General features: G+C 43.5%; 4 protein-coding genes across 4 annotated transcripts; all 4 read left to right on the forward strand.

Moving 5' to 3' along the window:
* Positions 1-5,680: 5,680 nt before the first annotated feature.
* Positions 5,681-15,488, forward strand: LOC311625967 (ADP-ribosylation factor 1-like). Its single transcript, XM_084890761.1, has 2 exons — positions 5,681-5,793; positions 13,537-15,488. Exon 2 carries the CDS (start codon positions 13,538-13,540, stop codon positions 14,075-14,077), a length of 540 nt encoding a protein of 179 aa, XP_084746887.1. The 5' UTR covers positions 5,681-5,793; position 13,537; the 3' UTR covers positions 14,078-15,488.
* On the forward strand, positions 8,263-12,195 carry LOC311625966 (ADP-ribosylation factor 1-like). The gene has a single exon (XM_084890760.1). It carries the CDS (start codon positions 11,358-11,360, stop codon positions 11,895-11,897), a length of 540 nt encoding a protein of 179 aa, XP_084746886.1. The 5' UTR covers positions 8,263-11,357; the 3' UTR covers positions 11,898-12,195.
* A 7-nt stretch (positions 15,489-15,495) lies between the features above and the next one.
* On the forward strand, positions 15,496-17,411 carry LOC311625964 (ADP-ribosylation factor 1-like). The gene is made up of 2 exons (XM_084890758.1): positions 15,496-15,630; positions 16,573-17,411. The coding sequence occupies exon 2, from the start codon at positions 16,574-16,576 to the stop codon at positions 17,111-17,113; it is 540 nt and encodes a 179-aa protein (XP_084746884.1). The 5' UTR covers positions 15,496-15,630; position 16,573; the 3' UTR covers positions 17,114-17,411.
* LOC311625965 (ADP-ribosylation factor 1-like) lies at positions 15,503-22,431 on the forward strand. The gene is made up of 2 exons (XM_084890759.1): positions 15,503-15,630; positions 19,404-22,431. Exon 2 carries the CDS (start codon positions 19,405-19,407, stop codon positions 19,942-19,944), a length of 540 nt encoding a protein of 179 aa, XP_084746885.1. The 5' UTR covers positions 15,503-15,630; position 19,404; the 3' UTR covers positions 19,945-22,431.
* The last annotated feature ends 349 nt before the right edge of the window (positions 22,432-22,780 follow it).

Genomic DNA, 22,780 nt, shown 5'->3' on the forward strand with positions numbered 1-22,780 from the left:
TTTCCTTGCCTAAGGCAACATAACCAAAAAGTTATTGCTAATGAATGTTGCAAAGAGTTTATTGCCTATGTTTTCTCCTAGAAGTTTTATGGTTTCAGGTCTTACATTTAATTCTTTAATCCATCTTTAGTTTATTTTTTTATATGGTGTAAGGAAGTGGTCTGATTTCATTTTTTGGCATGTATCTGTCCAGTTTTCCAACACCACTCATTGGAGACACTGTCTTTACCCCATTATATACCCTTACCTTTTGACATACATTACTTGACCATATAAGTAAGGATTTATTTCTGGACTCTATTCTCTTCCATTGAGCTACATACCTGTTATGCCAATGCCATACTGTTTTGATTATTGTAGCTTTATAACATAGTGATATCTTTCTCATAAAACTGTTAAAGAATAAAAATTAATGGAGTAAATTTGTCCAGCCTGTTTTCTTTGCCTTCTGGCATCTCTTTTCTCTAGCCCCCCTCTCCGTTTGGCCAACTGCTAGTAACATTTATGTCTAGAAGGAAGGGTCTAATTGAGTCATTATTTCCAGAGTTCCCTACCTCAAAAGGCTTCCCACACAAGCCCAACAACAATAAAATGTTAATGCAGCCAGATTGAAATTTTATCACACAACGTGACAGATGTGCAAGGAAAATGTCAGAGATGAAACTCAAAATGACCAATTAAAGTATCTCACTCTCCTAACTGAAGACAGTCTCATTCCAGGTAACAGCTCCCTATTAGAGCTGTTTCTCTTCCTGTTTTGTCCTAAGAGATGATATCTGGAAGGTGGTGCTTCGGTGACCTCATGGTGGCTCAGAGCCCATGCTCTTGTCTGGATTGTCACAAACCGGTGCAGCAAGTCTGCTAGTACGGTCTTGTCCTTGGGGCTGCCAGTCCCACAGTGTGCTCCCCTGGGCCTCTCCCTCCCCCACTCCTGTGGTCGGCAGGAACTTTTCTTGCATCATATTTGACTCCTTACCAAGATGAAATTTGTAAACACTACTTCCCAGAGGCCTACTAGCAGAAATACTGATGGACAACATCATTTCTAGGATATACATGCACACAGACAATCATAAACACCACACAATCTTTGTCACATCACTTTGCTCTCCTTTTTCATTGTCCATTGTCTGAATAACACCCTCGGAAACCTGGTGGGAAAGGGATCCTGGAATTTGGGGGTATCCCAAATAAAGTCAAGCTCTTATAGGTAATTTCTTATAATACTTCTACATGTGGCTTTATTTCTCATTATACTATACTCTCCCAACAATACCCCCAGGAGGATGTTCGGGAAATTTCCGTTTTGCTTTTTCCAGTAAAGGCCAGTGTCCACAAGAGGACATGGCACAGGTAGGTGCTCAGTAAATATTTGTGGAATGAGTGAAAGGCTGACCACATCCGCAGTGTAGGGATTTATCCAGTTCCAGTCCAACTCTGAGGGAAGTCTTGATTCCCTTACCTCCAGGTCCTTGTAGAGCGGCCCCCAGAAACTCAGGTGCTGCCCTCAGCAATCACCAGCTTGGAGGTGGTAATTGAAGCAATGGATCGTGGTGTGGTATCTTGGGAAGAGCAAGAAAGAAAACAAATGGGGGGGAGGGGGAGGAAGCAGACCTAGAGCAGCAGTTCTCAAATTTTTTAAATGTCAGAATCCCTTTATACTTTAAAAATTGTTGAGGACTCCAACGAGTTCTCTTTCTATGAGTATGTCAATATTTATTGCATTAAAATTCAAATCAAACTTAAAAATATTAATTTACTTAAAATAGCAACAAAAAATGCATTACATGTTAGCATGAATAATATTTTTATTTAAAATGTAGCCATATTTCCTAAAAACAAAAGTTAACAAGAGGAGTGGCATTTGCTCTTTTGCAAATCTCTTGTGTCTGGCTTACCAGAAGGCAGCTGGATTCTCATATCAGCTTCTGCACTCAATCTGTTGAGATATGTTTTGGTGGAAAACATGTATTTGAAAAAGGGAGGATCCTGGGGACTCAAATGTACTCTGACCATAAGGAAAAAAGTTCTCTGACCACATTCTGAAAACTCCTGTCCTACAGCAACCGTTTTTACAGAACCCCCGGCCCTCCAGAGACCCCAGGCCCTGATAATAGAACAGATTCCTGTTTCTCACTCCTTCTACCTCCAGCCTCTTTGCTCGGGATTGTGCAAGACCTATCAATAATGCTTTACCAATAACGGATCAAACAGCTGGGAGCCCTGAGCAGCAAGGCTGGGTAAGGTGTAAGTCCCTGAGGGAGTGTGCCGGTCTGGGGTAGAAGGGAGTGGACTAGCCCTCCTAGAAAGGGGCTGAGGGAAAGAAATCACGTCCTGTGTTTTCAGGAAGGAGAAGAGGTTACAAAGCTCAGGCACATTTATGGACAAACATGTCTCACTGCCAGGGCTGCAAAAAGGAAACAAACCAAGAAGCTCAACCAGCTGGGTGCAAGTCCAAGGAGCAGGTTCTCAGAGGGGAGGAGCCGGTGCACATAATTATGTCTCTACCTCTGCACCTCCTCAGGCCTAACTGGCAGGGTCACAGCTTTGTCAACATTGAGAAACCTTTGGAAAGATAGCAGAACCCACCAGGTGCAGCTCTAAGGCTTGTACATTCTGCTCTAACTAGTTTGTCTCGGTGGATAGAGCATCGGCTTGCGGACTCAAGGGTCCCAGGTTTGATTCCGGTCAAGGACATGTACCTTGGTTGCAGGCACATCCCCAGTAGGGAGTGTGCAGGAGGCAGCTGATCGATGTTTCTAACTCTCTATTTTTTTCCTTTCCTCTCTGTAAAAAATCAATAAAATATATATTTAAAAAAAAAAAAAAAAAAAAAAAAAAAAAAAAAACTTGTACATTCTCAGCGTGTTGGAGTGGCCTTGCTACCATGGCAGGAAGGTTTCAGGCAAATACCTGTTTATAAACCCTTCACCAGGAGCCAGCACCACTACTAACACTTTCACTGTGTACCTTGCGTACAACCTGCTTTATAAGGGAAGGTACAGGCAGTCGGCTGTCAGTAGCCCTGGCCTGGCCCCAGATGACACTCATCTTCCATCACAAGCTGCCCAGCTCTACCTGGAAAAGTGTATGGATATGTAGACATGAGTGGTTTCATGGTCATCCGTGAGTAGACTGTGCTGCCGTAATTAAAGGCAAGAGCCACACCCTGGAACCTTTTAATAAACGGATAACAAGTCCTAACTTTGTACTTAAAACTTTCCAGTGCCGTTTCTTAGATACTAAGGAGTAACTTACCATTTCTATTGCAGTTAGTGGCTGTGACACCTTCTGCATTATTGCTCTGCGTTGCTATTTGGGTGGCCTGGGACACTATCTTGTTTGGCACAGCAATCTCCAAGTTTCAAATAGCATGTGGTACCTAGAAAGCACTTCAGTGGTTTTTAGTGAATGAATTCTGGTGGTCTTGTTTAATGTGTGCCAAAAACGTCTGCTTTTCATATATTATACCATTTAATGAAACTGTTCATGTAATGCTTATCTTCCCAAGAACGAATACAAGCTTTTTGAAAGCAGGAAAATGAATACTTGTGGTTATTTTTAGACATTCTACACAGCACCCTATGTCAACCTATGTTATGGGAATGTTCCTAAAATTCATCTAAAAGACATATTTTTATAGTTTTAAAAGATATATCTATTTATCATATTGCTACAAGATGTGACTGGCTTATTTTTTCTTTTAAGCCCCCCTAATGGTTTCAGGGTAGAGAAATAATTTTATTAGTTTTTGATCTAATAATGGCCCTTGTTATTCAGAAAAAGATCAAGCTAAAAGGTATATTTCCGACTATCTATTATGTAACAAAATTGGGCTACATATAAAAGTCTATGTTTAGCATACTAGGTGCCCAACATCATTTCCAACCAGACACGCTCTGCTTTTATCTGTTTACCATATAAAGGGTTCCACAGATTTTTTACCTAAGTCAGGGCAGCAATGCCCACAAAGGAAGATGTGGTATTTCAATGAAAACCTTGATAGACATTAAAATAGCAGATGAGCTAATTAATGGGGAACCAGACAGAGAAATTTCCCACCTAGAAACAGAAGCATTCGATGTCTCTGCAAGAACTCACTCTACCTATTAGCTCAAAGAAAAAGTATAATACTTATTTTTTTTTTTTAAATATAACAGCTTTCCTGAAGTGAATTCACACTCCATAAAATGTATACTCCCCCCTCCCCTCCCTCCCCCCCCCCCCCCCCCCAAGTACAGAGGTAACTTTACTGTCAGGAAAGGGAAGCCCTGCGCGGGGCCTGTCGTGGGGTCCTTCCTCCGCCTTCACAAGGGAGGCCGGGGTCTGGGGGGGGGGGGCGGGGGGATGGAGGGGGGCTGGAATGGGCTCCTGATCTTACAGGGCCCCAGGCAGCCTCAAGGACAGCCCAGGCCTGGGTGAAACACCGTTTCATTGTATGGATATGCCAAATCTTGTGTATCCATCCATGAATTGATGGACATTTGGCTATCATAAATAATGCTACTCTGAACATTTATGTATCAGTTTGCGTGGACAGATATACTTTTGATTCTCTTGGTTGTGTACTTCAGTGTGGTACTGTTGGGTCATCAATAACTCTATGCTTAACAATTTGAGGAACTCATAAACTGTTTTTTTCCAAAGCAGCAGCACCATTTTTTTAACCCCACCAGCAGTGCATAAGAGCTCTAATTTCTCCACACCCTCACCAGCACCTGCCATTCTCTTCTTTATTCTAGCTCCTTTGTGCTCAGGGCACCAGTGTAACTTGCTCCCCCGCAGGCAGACAGCATTCCTGGTGCCCGGGGAGCAGCAGCTGGCCCCAGTGTCTAGGCAGTGTTTCCCAAACTTTTGACATATGGGTACCCCTTCTATAATTTTCGTAACGCTGAGTACCCCTCGTACTCATGAGAACGTAGAATTAGGCGCAGCTGAGCACGGTGCAGAGCATATCCCCACCGAACTCCGGTGCAATGCGTACCCCCACCAAACTCTTCCCGTGCCCCTGGGGGTACGTATACCACACTTTGGGAAACAATGATCTTGGGAGAGGGGCCGGACGGGCTCTGTAGTGTCTGGTTAGATAGAGTAAGGTGACCAGACGTCCCGCTTCTGGCGGGACAGTCCCGATTTTTAACAAAAGCGGGACGTCTGGTCACCTTAGCTTAGAGGCCCTCCTGGGTACCCCTTCTAGCTGATCAGCTTCTTCCCTGAGAACGTCCTGCAGACGGAACGGGTCCTGGAAAAGGCTCGGCTGCATGGAGAGTCCTCCACGGCGGGAAACATCCAAATCCCTACCCGGGGTGTCCTTGCCCCGCGAGGCGGGCGTCCTCCCGGGGAGCAGCAGAGGGGACCGCGCCGGGGCCTGGAGCCCGCGGGCAGGGCGGCTGCTGCGCGGGGCCCGGCCGGCAGGGGGCGTGGGACCCGGAAACCCCAGGCTTGTCTTCGCCTGCAGACGGAAGCTGCCGCAGGCCCGGCCCTGCTTACCTGGCCTCGCCCCGAGCCTCCGGGGCCTCTCCCCGCTGCCCACAGACCCTCCTGGCTTCACGCTCAGTGTCCCCGGGGGAGGGCAGCCTCTTCCTGGAGCCCCATCCAGACGTCCTCCTGGAGGAGGCATCCTCCTCGGACCCAAGCACCCCATCTCCGGCTCCCGGAGGGGACTGGTCTGGCAGCGGAACACCCCCTCGCGCTCAGAGTCCCCCAGGACGCGAGTCTTGTGGAGGCCGAGCTCCATCCAGGTCCGGCTCCGGGCCCTCCGGCCGCAGCAGCGACCCGCCCGCACCGAGCGAGGTCTGTGCCCGCGTCCGCCCCGCCGCCCGCTCCCTCCGCGGCCAGGCCTTGGTTGTGTCCGGGTCCGGGGGTGTCTCCCCGCTGTGCTGGGGAGAGGGTGTTCAAGGAACCCCAGCATCTGCCTGCCTGGAACGGACTGGGTGTGCCCGAGGGGCAGCGGGTGGGGGTGCAGGACTGACAGATGCAGGTCTGTCCGTCCTTCTTGCTGGGGCTGCTGTGTGAGGGGCGAAGGCGGGTGTGTGTGTGTGTGTGTGTGTGTGTGTGTGTGTGTGTTAGGGTTAGGGTTAGGGTTACAGAGCTTCTCAGGTTCAGAACAGTGTGTAGGAAGTTGTTTGTACATGTGGGCAATGCTTATACTTAGAGGAGAAGGCCAAATATAGGAAACTACAAGAAAACATGAGTAATTCAGAGAAAGTAACAGTACGTAGTTGAGAACTGGTGTAGATCAGGTGGAAAAGACTTCTCCAAGTCAGTCGTTAGTATAGAAAGGGGAGATGTGTAGGTGTCAGGTCTTGAGGATTTGCTGCCCCTGGGCACGCCCAGGCTGGGGGGCACCCTTGGGTCCCTTCTCAGCGGCCAGGCTGGTTGTACACCTTCTTTTTCAAAAATATATATATATATTATTGATCTTTTTACAGAGAGGAAGAGAGAGGGACAGAGAGCTAGAAACATCGATGAGAGAGAAACATCGATCAGCTGCCTCCTGCACACCCCCAACCGTGGATGTGCCGGCAACCAAGGCACATGCCCTTGACCGGAATCGAACCTGGGACCTTTCAGTCCGCAGGTGGATGTTCTATCCACTGAGCCAAACCGGCTTTGGCATGTCCACCTTCTTGATTCGAAGCTTGGGCAGCCCCCCAGCCTGCACATCCAGTTCCACCTCCTAGGCCTGGGGGTGGGCAGGGGCCTCTGACGGCTGAGCGGAGGGTGGCAGGCCCGGAGCGGGCCGCAGCCTGGAGCTGCCCTTCGTGGGCCGCACAGTGTAGGGCGCCAGAGGGTGTCTGAGGAGAGCCGGGCAAAATTTATACTTTTAACGTTTACAATTCAGTGGAGTTTAGTATACTGATAGAATTATGTAAACATCATCTAATTTTAAAACATTTTTATCAAAACAAAAACTTAGTTTTTAATCCCCCAAAGAAACCCCATGCTCATTAGTAGTCACTCCCTATTCCCTATTTCCCCCAAACCCTTGGTATATACTAATTTACTTCTTTCTCTATGAATTTACCTTTTCTGGACATTTAATATAAATGAAATTGTACAATATGTGGACTTTTATGTCTGGCTTCTTTCACTGAGCACAATGTTGGTTTTTTTTTTTTAATTTGTTTTAATTGATTTCAGAGAAGAAGAAAGAGGGAGAGAGACATCAATGATGAGAGAGAATCATTGATTGACTGCATCCTGCACGCCCCCTACTAGGGACTGAGCCTGCAACCCTGGGCATGTGCCCTTGACCGAAATCAAACATGGGACCCTTCAGTCTATAGGCCGACACTCTGTCCATTGAGCCAAGGCTGAGCATAATGTTTTCAAGGTTCATCCATGTATTGCTTATATCAGTATTTTATTCCCTTTTATAGACAAACACTATTTCATTGTATGGATATGTCAAATCTTGTTTATCCATCCATTAATTGATGAACATTTGGCTATCATAAATAATGCGACTCTGAACATTTATGTATCAGTTTCTGTGTATAGATATGCTTTCAATTCTCTTAGTTGTATACTTAAGTGTGGTGCTGTTGGGTCATAAATAACTCTATGTTTAACAATTTGAGGAATTAATAAACTGTTTTTCCAAAGTAGCAGCACCACTTTTTCACCCCACCAGCAGTGCATAAGAGCTCTAATTTCTCCACACCCTCACCAGCACCTGCCATTCTCTCCTTTATTCTAACAAGCCTAGTGAATGTGAAATGCAAATAAAAACCATTTAGTGGTTTTTATTTGCATTTCACTAATCCTATATAATAAAAGGCTAATATGCAAATGGTCGTGATGCCCTCACGCTGTAACAACTGATCAGCAGGAGGCTGCATATGCAGCAGGCGTGGGTGGGCGAGGCTGCATGCGTGGTAAGGTGCACATGGGTGGGTGGGGACTTGATGCCCAGCACCAGCAGGGGACATGAGGCTGCGTTATTTTTCATATACATTTTACTAATTTTTTCTCATCTTTGACACTTCTATTATAGAGAAAGGGCAAATAGCAATATTAAAATAGTTTCTCTAATTAATTCCCTTTTGATGTGCACAAATTTTGTGTACTGGGCCACTAATGACATTGAACCTCTTTTCGTGTACTTACTGACCATTTGTATATCTTCTTTGGAGAAATGTGTATTAAAATCCTTTGCTCATTTTTAAAGTGGGGGTATTTGTCTTTTTATGGTAGGGTTGTAAGAGTTCTTTATAGATTCTGGATATGAATGCCTTTTCAGATATGTAAGTCACAAATAATTTCTCTCTTCAGTGCATTGGGTTCTATCCTTAATTCTAAACCTTGGCAAATTATTTCGTTTTTGTCATCTGGAAAACGAATGGGTTCATAATTTTGTAGGATTTACAGATTAGGGTGCATATACACTGGGAGCAGACGTCTGTAACCCAGGAGTAGAAGACACCAAGGATTCCTGTAGTTCATCTTCTAAAATGCCAATATTATTTGAAGGTTTTAGGGTAAGCAGAATCTTGGTTTTCTATGTGAGAAAGAATAGGGAGAAGAAAAACTGCGCTAAGCAAACAGAACTGTTGGCATGTTTAGAACCAGGTGGCAGTGGTATTGCAGTATGTCAAAGTAATCTGGGAGAGTGGACTTTAGAAAGATAAATCGTGCCTGATCATTGGAAACTGAGAGCTGAGCCTTCAAAAGCTTTTAGAAGTTATTTTATGGCTTTTAACTTTTGATCACTTTAAAACCATTAGCTCACAGTTCTGGCCAGTGTTTCTCAGTGCTTAGAGTGTCAGCCTTCACCCGAAAGGTTGCAGGTTCTCTCCCCGCCCCTGGTAGGAGTGCATGCAGGGTGCATGCAGGAGGCACCCCTCCTTTCTTTCCACTCTCTCTGAAAAAGCAATGGGGAAAAAATTTAATCATTAACTCACACAAATGAGCTTACCTTCCTGCTGCCATTATTTTTTATTTTTTAATTAATTTTATTTACTAGATTGTGTTTAGTTCCATTTCCTATCATGGTCAGTTCCCTGAAAATACAAATAGGTTTAGGATCATGGGGTTTTTTATTGCTAGTATTATTTTTTTTAATTTACTTCTCAGAGTAGAATAATTTTGTAAAACTAAATGTTCTACACCAAACATGAATAGGTAGTTAAACACAGGAAGTCGAAGTAAAATGGTTAAAAGGGGAGGGGGGGGGGACAGGCAAAATAATAAGGAGATTTCAGAATAACCTGAAATGACAGACAGTTGAAACAAACATTGCATTGGTTGTCTGGGGTACCCCAAGGTGAATTTGAGGGGACAGAAGGTGATAATAAATACCACCTCTACAGCCACAACTACTGAATCATTAGGAAGGAGTATAGGCTATTCTCAGCTATTTATTTAAAATATGTGCACAAAGCAAAATCTTACATTTTTTTCTGCCATAATACTTTAAATTTTCAATAGCCTTTTATATATTCTTTTTTTTTTTAATAGCATCTTGTTTTGTTTCATAAATGTACAGTCCTCCTAATGCCCAGAGGCTATTAAGTAGAGGGGCTTTTTAAAACCTTCCATTCTGTCTCTGTGACCTGCAAATTCTTTTCATTCCTGTTTGCTTTGAGCCTCAAAAATCTGGTGATCCTTGCCTGACTGTGGACACTTTAGTATAGCAATAAGAATCTGATTGTAAGCTCTGTGTGCATGTATGTATTATTGACTAGTGAGTGTCAATATTGGATGATATGGCCAGGCTATGTCTTAAAGAACCCTGGTGTCAGGATTTAACCTAATCACATCATATGCACTTATTGTACATGTAAAGAATAACTGTAATATGTTAACTTATTAGTTAAGCTAAAATATCAACCTTTTTCCCCCTGAAACTCAAAAAAACTAATTATATCATTTTAAATATAACACATAGCAATAATATTTGGCTGCAAATCATAATCAATATCTCAGGGAAAATTTGGCAAAATATCAACATCACAACTTCATTTTGAGCTTCTCTGTGAAGGTGATTGTGGTTGTTTTTCAGCTGTGCATCTCAAATATTCTTTTGGTCTTTCTCTGTATGGTCAGAAATATTTTAAAATGACATAACTAAGGGAATATCAGTGTTATCTTCTTATACAAATCTTAAATTTTTAAGGATAAAATAAGAACATGGTAAAGATAACTCAGGCAATGTTGATTTGACTGTTTTGTAAAAATCCTCAATCTTTCTGGATGTTATAAGGACATGGAAATGTTCTTTCTTAAGAAGAATTAACAGAAAATCATCAGCCAAATCTCATTTTTGTTTTGTTTTTTTTAAATATATTTTTATTGAATTTTTAGTGAGAGGAAGGGAGAGAGATAGTTAGAAACATCGATGAGAGAGAGTCATCAATCAGCTGCCTCTTGCACACCCCCTACTGGGGACGTGCCCGCAACCAAGGTACGTGCCCTTGACCAGAATCGAACCTGGGACCTTATAGTCAGCAGGCCGCGCTCTATCCACTGAGCCAAACCGGTTTTGGCTCACTTTTGTTTTTATGTTCTGGGGTTTTAAACTACAAAACAAACAAACAAACAAAACAAAAAAAAATCTCTACACAATTTTACTTGGGCTTGAAAATTATAATTACTTCTCTAAAACAAGTATTTTGTTCTGTAACCTTTTAACATCTTACAGTAGAAAGAGCCCTAGTGGCTGAAATTCTGCTTTATCATCTCACCCTACGTCCAAATACTGTAAAAATTGGGCGACTTCTTTTGAGTGGATAAGTGGTTGAGCATCGACCCAGGCACCAAAAGGTTACCGGTTTGATTCCTGGACACTGCACATAGCAGATTTCAGGCTCATCCCCGTACCAAACAGGAGGGATCCCGAGAGTTTCCATAGGTTAGCTCGCTTTTCTTGGATTTCTGGAACTGCAGAGACAAAAAGAATAATGCTTTATATATTATGCAATGTCCTGGGTTGGCCAAACTTCTGAGTAGTCCCTGAAGTGGTCCTCAACGATTCCTTAGGTGCCTTACCACTGGGGGGTCATCATCATAGTCAGGAGCCACCCAGAGGACTGTCTAGTAAGTCAGTTCTGTTGAACCAGGATGAGGGTGATGAATCATCTAATCTAGACCAATTGAAACTGCACCTGTTCTCTCTCTGGACTTTGAACTTCAGATAAAGAGTAAGTTAGTTGATAGTGATAGTGGAAGTGGAGATACACAAAAGCACAAACAGAAAGAGGGCTTCAGTCTCAGCAATGACAGAGCATTAGAGTAAGGATCAACAAACATCTGTTAAGAGTGACACGACAGAGCCAAAGCCTGGCTCAGAGCAGCAGCAGCACCGTGGCTGCCAAAGGTCTCTCTGATCAGTGTCTCTCCCTCTGGTCTACAACATGGGAAACATCTTTGCAAACCTCTTCAAGGGCCTTTTTGGCAAAAAAGAAATGCGCCTTCTCATGGTGGGACTGGACGCTGCTGGGAAGACCACCATCCTGTACAAACTGAAGCTGGGTGAGGTCGTGAACACCATCCCCACCATAGGTTTCAACGTGGAGACTGTGGAGTATAAGAACATCAACTTCGTCGTGTGGGACGTAAACAGCCAGGAAAGGATCCGGCCTCTGTGGAGCCACTACAGCCAAAACAGTTATGGTCTCATCTTTGTGGTTGACAGCACTGACCAAGAACGCATGGATGAGGCCAGACAGGAGATGATGCGGATGATGAGAGAGCAGAAGGACATTGTTCTGCTCGTGCTTGCAAACAAGCAGGACCTCCCCGATGCCATGGACACAGCTGAGATCACAGACAAGCTGGGCCTGCACTCTCTGCACGACAGGACCTGGTACCTTCAAGCCACCTCTGCCATCACTGGGGCTGGGCTCTATGAGGGACTGGACTGGCTGGCCAATCAGTTCCAGAACCGGAACTGAGCCGCACTCCTCTCTGCCCTTGCTCCCTCCTTCACTCCTGCCTTCATGTCCATGTGGCAGATGTACCTCTGTGGTGTGAGTGCCAGAAGCTGTCCCCATGGTTGGTCTCAGTGTGCTTCATCATGCTGTGCATGTGCAGGTGCAGCCTGCAACCGGGTTTTTATTTAAATGATTCTTGTTTCCAATGAGGCAGTTTCTGGTACTCACATGCGTTATGCAACAGAGGCAGCCAATCAGCCGATCTATGTTTCTCTTTCTCTCTCCAAAAATCAATAAAAACACATATTTACAAATTGGAGCACTGCAGTCTTTTCTAAAAATGAACTGAGCTGTCTTTCTCATGGGATTGTAGCTGACTAGCAGAACGGGATTAAATCGACTATTCTGGAATCTGAAAATAAAGATTTGACACAGTATGTTTCAGTCCATTTTCTTTATTTTAAATTCCTTGGAAGTTCTTATTTTCTGAAAATGTCAAATGAAATAACCAAAGGTAAATAAATTGACTGGAGGCAGTGATTTCCATGGAGGCGAACAAATTTCCATGTTTCTACACTGAACAAGAGTAAAAATATTTTTTTCTATCAGGGGTTCTTAAGCAAGTAAAAAACAACTTACTTATTTGGGGGTTCAAACAAAACCTGCAATTAATTTGACTTTAAAATTAAGAACATCAAAAATAAAACTTTACTAAACCATGGAAGTAAATTTTCTCTTTAAATTGCCCCTTTTGGATTTTCATATTCCTGTCATTTCTCTCCAAATGAACCAGATTGAAAGTCTTGGAGCATCTCTTTTATTCTACTTTCTTCTTACACCTCACTGTCATACTTCTAGCCTATCTCCACTAGATTCATGTTGTCAGTCACCAAGTCTCAGGATTGTATTCCTTGTGCACCATTCCATTTCCTCTGAATATCTTAGCCTGTGTCTGTCCTCAGGTGTCTCACTGTTAAGTTATTGCCATTTGTCTCACTGCCTCCAATCTCTGGGCAGTTTCAAGCTTATTTGCCTAGAGTCAGGTAAGTAAAGAGTGAAATGAGCTGGATGAGCACAGGCCTCTTTAAAAGTCTACTCAGCTATGGTCAATTGTTGCTTCATGAGGGCTGATGGGGCAGTATTGAGAGAAATCCAACTTTCCAAGAAAAGCCAGAGATTCCACAGGCCCTCTCACTTCCCTTGGGTTCCTAGAATTGCAGCGACAAAAAGAAGGATACTCGGTGCCTGGGAGATAGGTTATGCAAGGTGCTGGGTTGGCCAAACTTCTCGAAGTGGTCCCTGAAGTGGTCCCCTATGACTCCTTATAGATATGTACCTTGCCACCCTGGCTCATTACCTCGCCAAGTACCACCCAGAGGAGTGTCTAGTAAGAGTTCTGTTGACCCAGGGTGATGGTGATGAATCATCTAATCTAGACCAATCAAACCTGTATCAGTCACTTGCTCTCTGTGGACTTTGAACTTTTAAATAGTGAGTAAATTGCAAGTGGCACAGCAATGAAAAGAATTAGAATAAGGATCAACAAATATCTGCTAAAGAGTGACCAAATAGAACCAATGCCTGGCTCGGCGCAGCAGCAGCAGCAGCACTGTGGCTGCCAAAGGTTTCTCTGATCAGTGTCTCTCCCTCTGGTTTGCAGCATGGGAAACATCTTTGCAAACCTCTTCAAGGGCCTTTTTGGTAATAAAGAAATGCGCCTTCTCATGGTGGGACTGGACGCTGCTGGGAAGACCACCATCCTGTACAAACTGAAGCTGGGTGAGGTTGTGAACACCGTTCCCACCATAGGTTTCAACGTGGAGACAGTGGAGTATAAGAACATCAGCTTTGTCGTATGGGACATACACAGCCAGGACAAGAGCCGGATCCTGTGGAGCCGATACTGCCCAGACAGACATGGTCTCATCTTTGTGGTTGACAGCACTGACCAAGAACGCATGGATGAGGCCAGACAGGAGATGATGCGGATGATGACAGAGATGAAGGATGTTGTTCTGCTCGTGCTTGCAAACAAGCAGGACCTCCCCGATGCCATGGACACAGCTGAGATCACAGACAAGCTGGGCCTGCACTCTCTGCACGACAGGACCTGGTACCTTCAAGCCACCTCTGCCATCACTGGGGCTGGGCTCTATGAGGGACTGGACTGGCTGGCCAATCAGTTCCAGAACCGGAACTGAGCCGCACTCCTCTCTGCCCCCTGCTCCCTCCTTCACCCTTGCCTTCATGTCCATGTGGCAGATGTACCTCTGTGGTGTGAGTGCCAGAAGCTGTCCCCATGGTTGGTCTCAGTGTGCTTTATCATGCTGTGCATGTGCAGATGCAGCCTGCAACCGGGTTTTTATTTAAATGATTCTTGTTTCCAATGAGGCAGTTTCTGGTACTCACATGCGTTATGCAACAGAGGCAGCCAATCAGCCGATCTATGTTTCTCTTTCTCTCTCCAAAAATCAATAAAAACACATATTTACAAATTGGAGCACTGCAGTCTTTTCTAAAAATGAACTGAGCTGTCTTTCTCATGGGATTGTAGCTGACTAGAAGGACAGGATTAAATCGACTATTCTGGAATCTGAAAATAAAGATTTGACACAGTATGTTTCAGTCCATTTTCTTTATTTTAAATTCCTTGGAAGTAAGTTCTTATTTTCTGAAAATGTCAAATGAAATAACCAAAGGTAAATAAATTGATTGGAGGCAGTGATTTCCATGGAGGCGAACAAATTTCCATGTTTCTACACTGAACAAGAGTAAAAATATTTTTTTCTATCAGGGGTTCTTAAGCAAGTAAAAAACAACTTAATTATTTGGGGGTTCAAACAAAACCTGCAATTAATTTGACTTTAAAATTAAGAACATCAAAAATAAAACTTTACTAAACCATGGAAGTAAATTTTCTCTTTAAATTGCCGCTTTTGGATTTTCATATTCCTGTCATTTCTCTCCAAATGAATCAGATTGAAAGTCTTGGAGCCATCTCTTTTATTCTACCTTCTTCTTACAGCTCACTTTCATACTTCTAGCCTATCTCCACTAGATTCATGTTGTCAGTCACCAAGTCTCAGGATTGTATTCCTTGTGCACCATTCCATTTCTTCTGAATATCTTAGCCTGTGTCCTCAGGTGTCTTACTGTTAAGTTATTGCCATTTGTCTCACTGCCTCCAATATCTGGGGCAGTTTCAAGCTTATTTGCCTAATGAGTCAGGTAAGTAAAGAGTAAAGTGACCAGATGTCCCGATTTTTAACCATTTGTCCTGCATCCCACGGTGTTTTTAAAAAGTCCCGATTTTTGGAAAGAATGCACGACAAGCTAGGTAGGGAACAGCGGGAGAACGGGAAGGGAATATATGGTTTTTGGCGGCCATGTGGCTATTTAGCCAGTATATGAGTTTTATATTATTTTTGTTAATTTTATAATGTTAAACTTTAATAATAACAAATAATTGTTGAGAATTGATTATCAAGAACTGCTTATCAAAGTTCACATTGTTGATCAGTTGTTAGAATTCGACCACCATTGTTTGGACTTAGTGAAGAATGGCAATTTGCCTCTTTTGGATTTTCATATTCCTGTCATTTCTCTCCAAATGAATCAGATTGAAAGTCTGGGAGCCATCTCATTTTTGGGGATTCGCAACGATGAAAACATTTTGTAACTGTCTCTCAGATGATACACATCGTACTGCGTTCTAGTAAGCGAGTTAAACAAGTGAGCTATTCAGATAATATAGGTAAGTAATATTTTTTTATTTCATAAATACATTAATTTTCTTGAATTTAGCAGACAGTACTCAGTATTTATATTTTATAGTGGCAGCAAAAAGTCTAGTGTCAGCCTTGAAAGTGACACAACTCTACATAATTTTTATTTATTTATTATATTTGTATGTTGTACTTATATTAAATTAAAAAAATATATATTACAATACTATTTTTGCATTCTATGAAAATTTTTGTTGCTCCATATAGACCAAATTTTTAATCAAGAAACCACCCACCCCTCACCCCCACGCCAGTCAATGGTGTTCCGCTTTACCAATGTTAACATCTGGTCACCTTAGTAAAGAGTGAAATGAGCTGGATGAGCACAGGCCTCTTTAAAAGTTTTTACTCAGCTGCAGTCAATTGTTGCTTCATGAGGGCTGAGGGGGCAGTATTGAGAGAAATCCAACTTTCCAAGAAAAGCCAGATTCCACAGGCCCTCTCACTTCCCTTGGGTTCCTAGAATTGCAGCGACAAAAAGAAGGATACTCGGTGCCTGGGAGATAGGTTATGCAAGGTGCTGGGTTGGCCAAACTTCTCGAAGTGGTCCCTGAAGTGGTCCCCTATGACTCCATATAGATATGTACCTTGCCACCCTGGCTCATTACCTCGCCAAGTACCACCCGGAGGAGTGTCTAGTAAGAGTTCTGTTGACCCAGGGTGATGGTGATGAATCATCTAATCTAGACCAATCAAAACTGTATCAGTCACTTGCTCTCTGTGGACTTTGAACTTTTAAATAGTGAGTAAATTGCAAGTGACACAGCAATGAAAAGAATTAGAATAAGGATCAACAAATATCTGCTAAAGAGTGACAAAATAGAACCAATGCCTGGCTCGGCGCAGCAGCAGCAGCAGCACTGTGGCTGCCAAAGGTCTCTCTGATCAGTGTCTCTCCCTCTGGTTTGCAGCATGGGAAACATCTTTGCAAATCTCTTCAAGGGCCTTTTTGGCAATAAAGAAATGGGCCTTCTCATGGTGGGACTGGATGCTGCTGGGAAGACCACCCTCCTATACAAACTGAAGCTGGGCAAGGTCCTGACCACCACTCCCACGATAGGTTTCAACCTGGAGACTGTGGAGTATAAGAACATCAACTTCGTCGTGTGGGACTTACACAGCCAGGACAAGAGCCGGTTTATGTGGAACTACTACTGCCCAGGCAAACATGGTCTCATCTTTGTGGTTGACAGCACTGACCGAGAACGCATGGATGAGGCCAGACAGGAGATGATGCGGATGATGACAGAGATGAAGGATGTTGTCCTGCTCGTGCTTGCAAACAAGCAGGACCTCCCCGATGCCATGGACACAGCTGAGATCACAGACAAGCTGGGCCTGCACTCTCTGCACGACAGGACCTGGTACCTTCAAGCCACCTCTGCCATCACTGGGGCTGGGCTCTATGAGGGACTGGACTGGCTGGCCAATCAGTTCCAGAACCGGAACTGAGCCGCACTCCTCTCTGCCCTTGCTCCCTCCTTCACTCCTGCCTTCATGTCCATGTGGCAGATGTACCTCTGTGGTGTGAGTGCCAGAAGCTGTCCCCATGGTTGGTCTCAGTGTGCTTCATCATGCTGTGCATGTGCAGGTGCAGCCTGCAACCGGGTTTTTATTTAAATGATTCTTGTTTCCAATGAGGCAGTTTCTGGTACTCACATGCGTTATGCAACAGAGGCAGCCAATCAGCCGATCTATGTTTCTCTTTCTCTCTCCAAAAATCAATAAAAACACATATTTACAAATTGGAGCACTGCAGTCTTTTCTAAAAATGAACTGAGCTGTCTTTCTCATGGGATTGTAGCTGACTAGCAGAACGGGATTAAATCGACTATTCTGGAATCTGAAAATAAAGATTTGACAAGGTATGTTTCAATCCATTTTCTTTAAATTCCTTGGAAGTAAGTTCTTATTTTCTGAAAATGTCAAATGAAATAACCAAAGGTAAATAAATTGATTGGAGGCAGTGATTTTCATGGAGGTAAACAAATTTCCATGTTTCCACACTGAACAAGAGTAAAAAAAATTTTTTTTCTATCAGGGGTTCATAAGAAATTAAAATAACAACTTAATTATTTGAGGGTTCTTATGTTTTTGAGACACAGACAAAACCTGCAATTAATTTGACTTTAAAAATAAGAACATCAAAAATAAAACTTTACTAGCCGTAACCGGTTTGGCTCAGTGGTAGAGTGTCGGTCTGCAGACTGAAAGGTCCCAGGTTCGATTCTGGTCAAGGGCATGTACATTGGTTGCAGGCACATCCTCGTTGGGGGTGTGCAAGAGGCAGCTGGTCGATGTTTCTCTCTCATCGACGTTTCTAGCTCTCTATCTCTCTCCTTTTCTCTCTGTAAAAAATCAATAAAACATATTTAAATAAATAAATAAATTAATTAATTAATTAAAATAAATAAAACTTTACTAAACCATGGAAGTAAATTTTCTCTTTAAATTGCCCCTTTTGGATTTTCATATTCCTGTCATTTCTCTCCAAATGAACCAGATTGAAAGTCTGGGAGCCATCTCTTTTATTCTACCTTCTTCTTACAGCTCACTTTCATACTTCTAGCGTATCTCCTCCACTAGATTCATGTTGTCAGTCACCAAGTCTCAGGATTGTATTCCTTGTGCACCATTCCATTTCCTCTGAATATCTTAGCCTGTGTCCTCAGGTGTCTCACTGTTAAGTTATTATGATTTGTCTCACTGCCTCCAAACTCTGGCGCAGTTTCAAGCTTATTTGCCTGAAGAGTCAGGTAAGTAAAGGGTGAAATGAGCTGGATGAGCACAGGCCTCTTTAAAAGTCTCTACTCAGCTGCGGTCAATTGTTGCTTCATGAGGGCTGATGGGGCAGTAATGAGAGAAATCCAACTTTCCAAGAAAAGCCAGAGATTCCACAGGCCCTCTCACTTCCCTTGGGTTCCTAGAATTGCAGCGACAAAAAGAAGGATACTCGGTGCCTGGGAGATAGGTTATGCAAGGTGCTGGGTTGGCCAAACTTCTCGAAGTGGTCCCTGAAGTGGTCCTCTATGACTCCTTATACAATAGATATGTACCTTGCCACCCTGGCTTATTACCTAGCCAAGTACCCGTATTTTCCGGCTTATAAGACGACACCCTAATTTTACAGTTAAAACATAGGTTTAGACCTATATTCGCTGTATAAGACTACCCCCCACTTCTGAGGCAACACCAGTTCTTTTTTTTAATAGACCGCCTCTCTGACTCTGGCCAATCTGAGCAGGCGTACACTGTGTTCTAGTAAAAAGCCTGGTCAGATTAGCCAGAGTCAGAGAGGCGGCCTATTAAAAAAAGAACTGGTGTTGCCTCGGAAGTGGGGGGTAGTCTTATACAGAGAATATAGGCCTAAACCTATGTTTTAACTGTAAAATTAGGGTGTCGTCTTATAAGCTGGAAAATACGGTACCACCCAGAGGAGTGTCTAGTAAGAGTTCTGTTGACCCAGGATGATGGTGATGAATCATCTAATCTAGACCAATCAAAACTGTACCAGTCACTTGCTCTCTGTGGACTTTGAACTTTTAAGTAGGTAGTAAATTGCAAGTGACAGAGCAATGAAAAGAATTAGAATAAGGATCGACAAATATCTACTAAAGAGTGACCAAATAGAACCAATGCCTGGCTCGGAGCAGCAGCAGCAGCAGCAGCAGCAGCAGCAGCAGCAGCAGCACTGTGGCTGCCAAGGATTTCTCTGACCAGTGTCTCTCCCTCTGGTCTACAGCATGGGAAACATCTTTGCAAACCTCTTCAAGGGCCTTTTTGGCAAAAAAGAAATGTGTATTCTCATGGTAGGCCTGGACGGTGCTGGGAAGACCACCATCCTGTACAAACTGAAGCTGGGTGAGATCTTGACCACCATTCCCACGATAGGTTTCAACGTGGAGACTGTGAAGTATAAGAACATCAGCTTTGTCGTGTGGGACGCAAGCAGCCAGGACAAGATCCGGCCTCTGTGGCGCCACTGCTGCCCAAATGGACAAGGGCTCATCTTTGTGGTTGACAGCACTGACCAGGAACGCGTGGATGAGGCCAGAGAGGCGCTCATGTGGATGATGGCGGAGTTCACAGATATTATTCTGCTTGTGTTTGCAAACAAGCAGGACCTCCCCAATGCCATGGACGCAGCTGAGATCACAGACAAGCTGGGCCTGCACTCTCTGCATGACAGAACCTGGTACCTTCAAGCCACCTCTGCCATCACTGGGGCTGGACTCCATGAGGGACTGGACTGGCTGGCCAATCAGTTCCAGAACCGGAACTGAGCTGCACTCCTCTCTTCCTCCTACTCCCTCCTTCACTCTTGCCTTCCTCTCATGTGGCAGATGTACCTCTGTGGTGTGAGTGCCAGAAGCTGTCCCCATGATTGGTCTCAGTGTGCTTCATCATGCTGTGCATGTGCAAATGCAGCCTATACCTGGGTTTTTATTTAAATAGTTTTTGTTTCTGGAGAATCAAGATGGCGTCATAGTACTTGCTGCCTCTCACAACCACATGAAAATTACAACTAAAAGGCAGAACAACTACCACCCAGAACTTCGAGAAAGCTGGCTGAGTGGAAGTTCCACAACTAGAGAAGTGAAGAAAGCACATTGAGACTGGTAAGAGCTGCAGAGACATGAAAAGTGCTGGAACCTGAATGTGCTGCTCTTTTAATCTGGAGGGAGATACAAGCTCCCGCTTGCTCTGAACTCCAGTTCTGGGCAAGACTCTTACTGGGAAAAACTGGACAGACTGACATCGGGACAGGATGGAGGGGGTGGCTTTCTCTCAGAGGTGCTCATAGCAATCATTTTCTTGCACGGGGGCTCGGGATGTGGAGATCCGGGGATCTCTGAGATGCAGGGCTGTTTGGTAGTCATTGCAGTTTGTTCTACCCTGGTGATTCCCAGACACCCTATCCCACCCAAGTTACAACCCCACCCAAGCTGTGCACAGAGGCTTTTGCATATGAATGGCCTGTCCTTTCTCCACCTAAAACCTGTCAAACTGCAGCTGGATTACAGAGCCCCAAAGCTTCCAAAATAAGGCCCAAGGCCCAGCAGCAGCAGCCAGCTTTGCTTCATGGTTAGGCCTCATCTGGGCACTTCGAAACCCCAAAGAGAAGAAATCTGCAGATGTCTCTGTAGCTCTTGCTTGGTGGCCCCAGACAGTGGCTGACATTGCACCTCCATGGAAATCCAAGAGCCAGTGTACCCAGTGGTATGAGACTCTACTGGATTACAAATCTTCACATCCATAAGAGACACACTGAAGAGGCAGACTCAGTGAGCACCAAAGCCTCACTGAAGCAAGTCCTGTTTCATAAGGGTGTCTGTAGCACAGAAGTTCTCCCAGAGTAGACACAGCTGATCATCACAGCCAATTGGCCTGCAGGTGAATTCCTCCCAGTGATACCAACAACAATCAAGGCTTTCCTACAATAAGACTGTACATACAGCTCACAAAGGGGTGAACCAAGAGTGTTGACCTGGGAGACTGAGCCACTGGGCCACTGAGCCACTGAGAACTACCACACAAGGCCACTCTATCAACTCAAGGAGACTTAACAGATATCCAGAACATAGAAACAAACACAGAGAAGCAGCCAAAATGCAGAGATAAAGAAACAAGTCACAAATGAAAGAAATGGATGAAAACAAAATACTGGATATAGCATTCAAAAATCACAGTTATAAGGTTACTCAAGAATCTTCTAGAAACCCCCAAGAAAGTTAGTGAGACTTTCAAGGATATGGAAAAGGACCAATCAGAAATTAAGCATACACTGACTAAAATAAAGAAGAGAGAGAGCAAGATATTGAAAACCTATTTGAAGAAATAATGAAAACTCCCCCTACCTGGTGAAAGATATTGACTTACAAGTCCAGGAAGTGCAGAGATTCAACAGCAGACTAGAGGACTCCAAGAATCAAGTCAAAGATTTGAAATTCGAAGAAGCAAAAAATACCCAACTGGAAAAGAAAAAAGAAAAAAAGAATCCAAAAATATGAAGATAGTGTAAGGAGCCTCTGGGACAACTTCAAGCATATCAACATCAGAATTATTGGGGTGCCAGAAGAAGAGAGAGAGCAAGATATTGAAAACCTATTTGAAGGAATAATGAAAACTCCCCCTACCTGATGAAAGATATTGACTTATAAGTCCAGGAAGTGCAAAGAACCCAAACAAGAGAATTCCAAAGAGGATCACACCAAGACATATAATAATTAAAATGCCAAGAGCAAAAGACAAAGAGAGAATCTTAAAAGCAGCAAGAGAAAAACAGTTATCAACAAGGGAGTGCCCATATGATTGTCAGCTGATTTCTCAACTATGCAGGCCAAAAGGGAATGGCAAGAAATGTATAAAGTGATGAATAGCAAGAAAGTACAACCAAGATTACTTTACCCTGCAAAGCTATCATGCAGAATTGAAGGTCAGATAAAGAGCATCACAGACAAGAAAAAGCTAAAGGAGTTCATCACCGACAAACTAGTATTATATGAAACGCTGAAGGGTATTCTTTAAGAAGAGAAAGAAGAAAAAAAAAGATAAAGATAAAAAAAATTATGATTAACAAAATGATAATTAATACATATCTATCAACAAGTGAATCTAAAAATCAAATGAATAGAAAACCTGATGAACAGGACAGACTGGTGAATGTAATAGAATCAGGGGCATGAAACGGAGCAGACTATAATTCTCGGGGGAAGAGGTTATAGAGGGTGCAAGAAGAAATTGGACAAAGAGCTTACACCTATGAACAAGGTCAGTGTGTGTGGGGAAGGCCTGGAGTGGGGTGGGAACCTGGTGGAGGGGAACTATGGGGGGAGGGGGAGACATCTGTAATAATCTGAACAATAAAGATTTTAAAAAAATAGTTCTTGTTTCCAATGAGGCAGTTTCTGGTGCTCCTATGCAATATTACCCATGCAATATCTTGCAAAGAAAGGTAGCCAATTAACTGACCAATGTTTCTCTCAATCTCTCTCTCTCTCTCCCCCTTTCTCTTTCTGAAAATCAATAAAAACATTTTTTTTAATTGTAGCACTGAAATTTTCTAAAAATGAAACATGCTGTTTTTCTCACGAAATTTTAGCTGACTAGAAGAACAGG

The sequence above is a fragment of the Pipistrellus hanaki genome, assembly GCF_964339955.1.
Source record: "Pipistrellus hanaki genome assembly, chromosome: 7".
Taxonomy (NCBI): domain Eukaryota; kingdom Metazoa; phylum Chordata; class Mammalia; order Chiroptera; family Vespertilionidae; genus Pipistrellus; species Pipistrellus hanaki.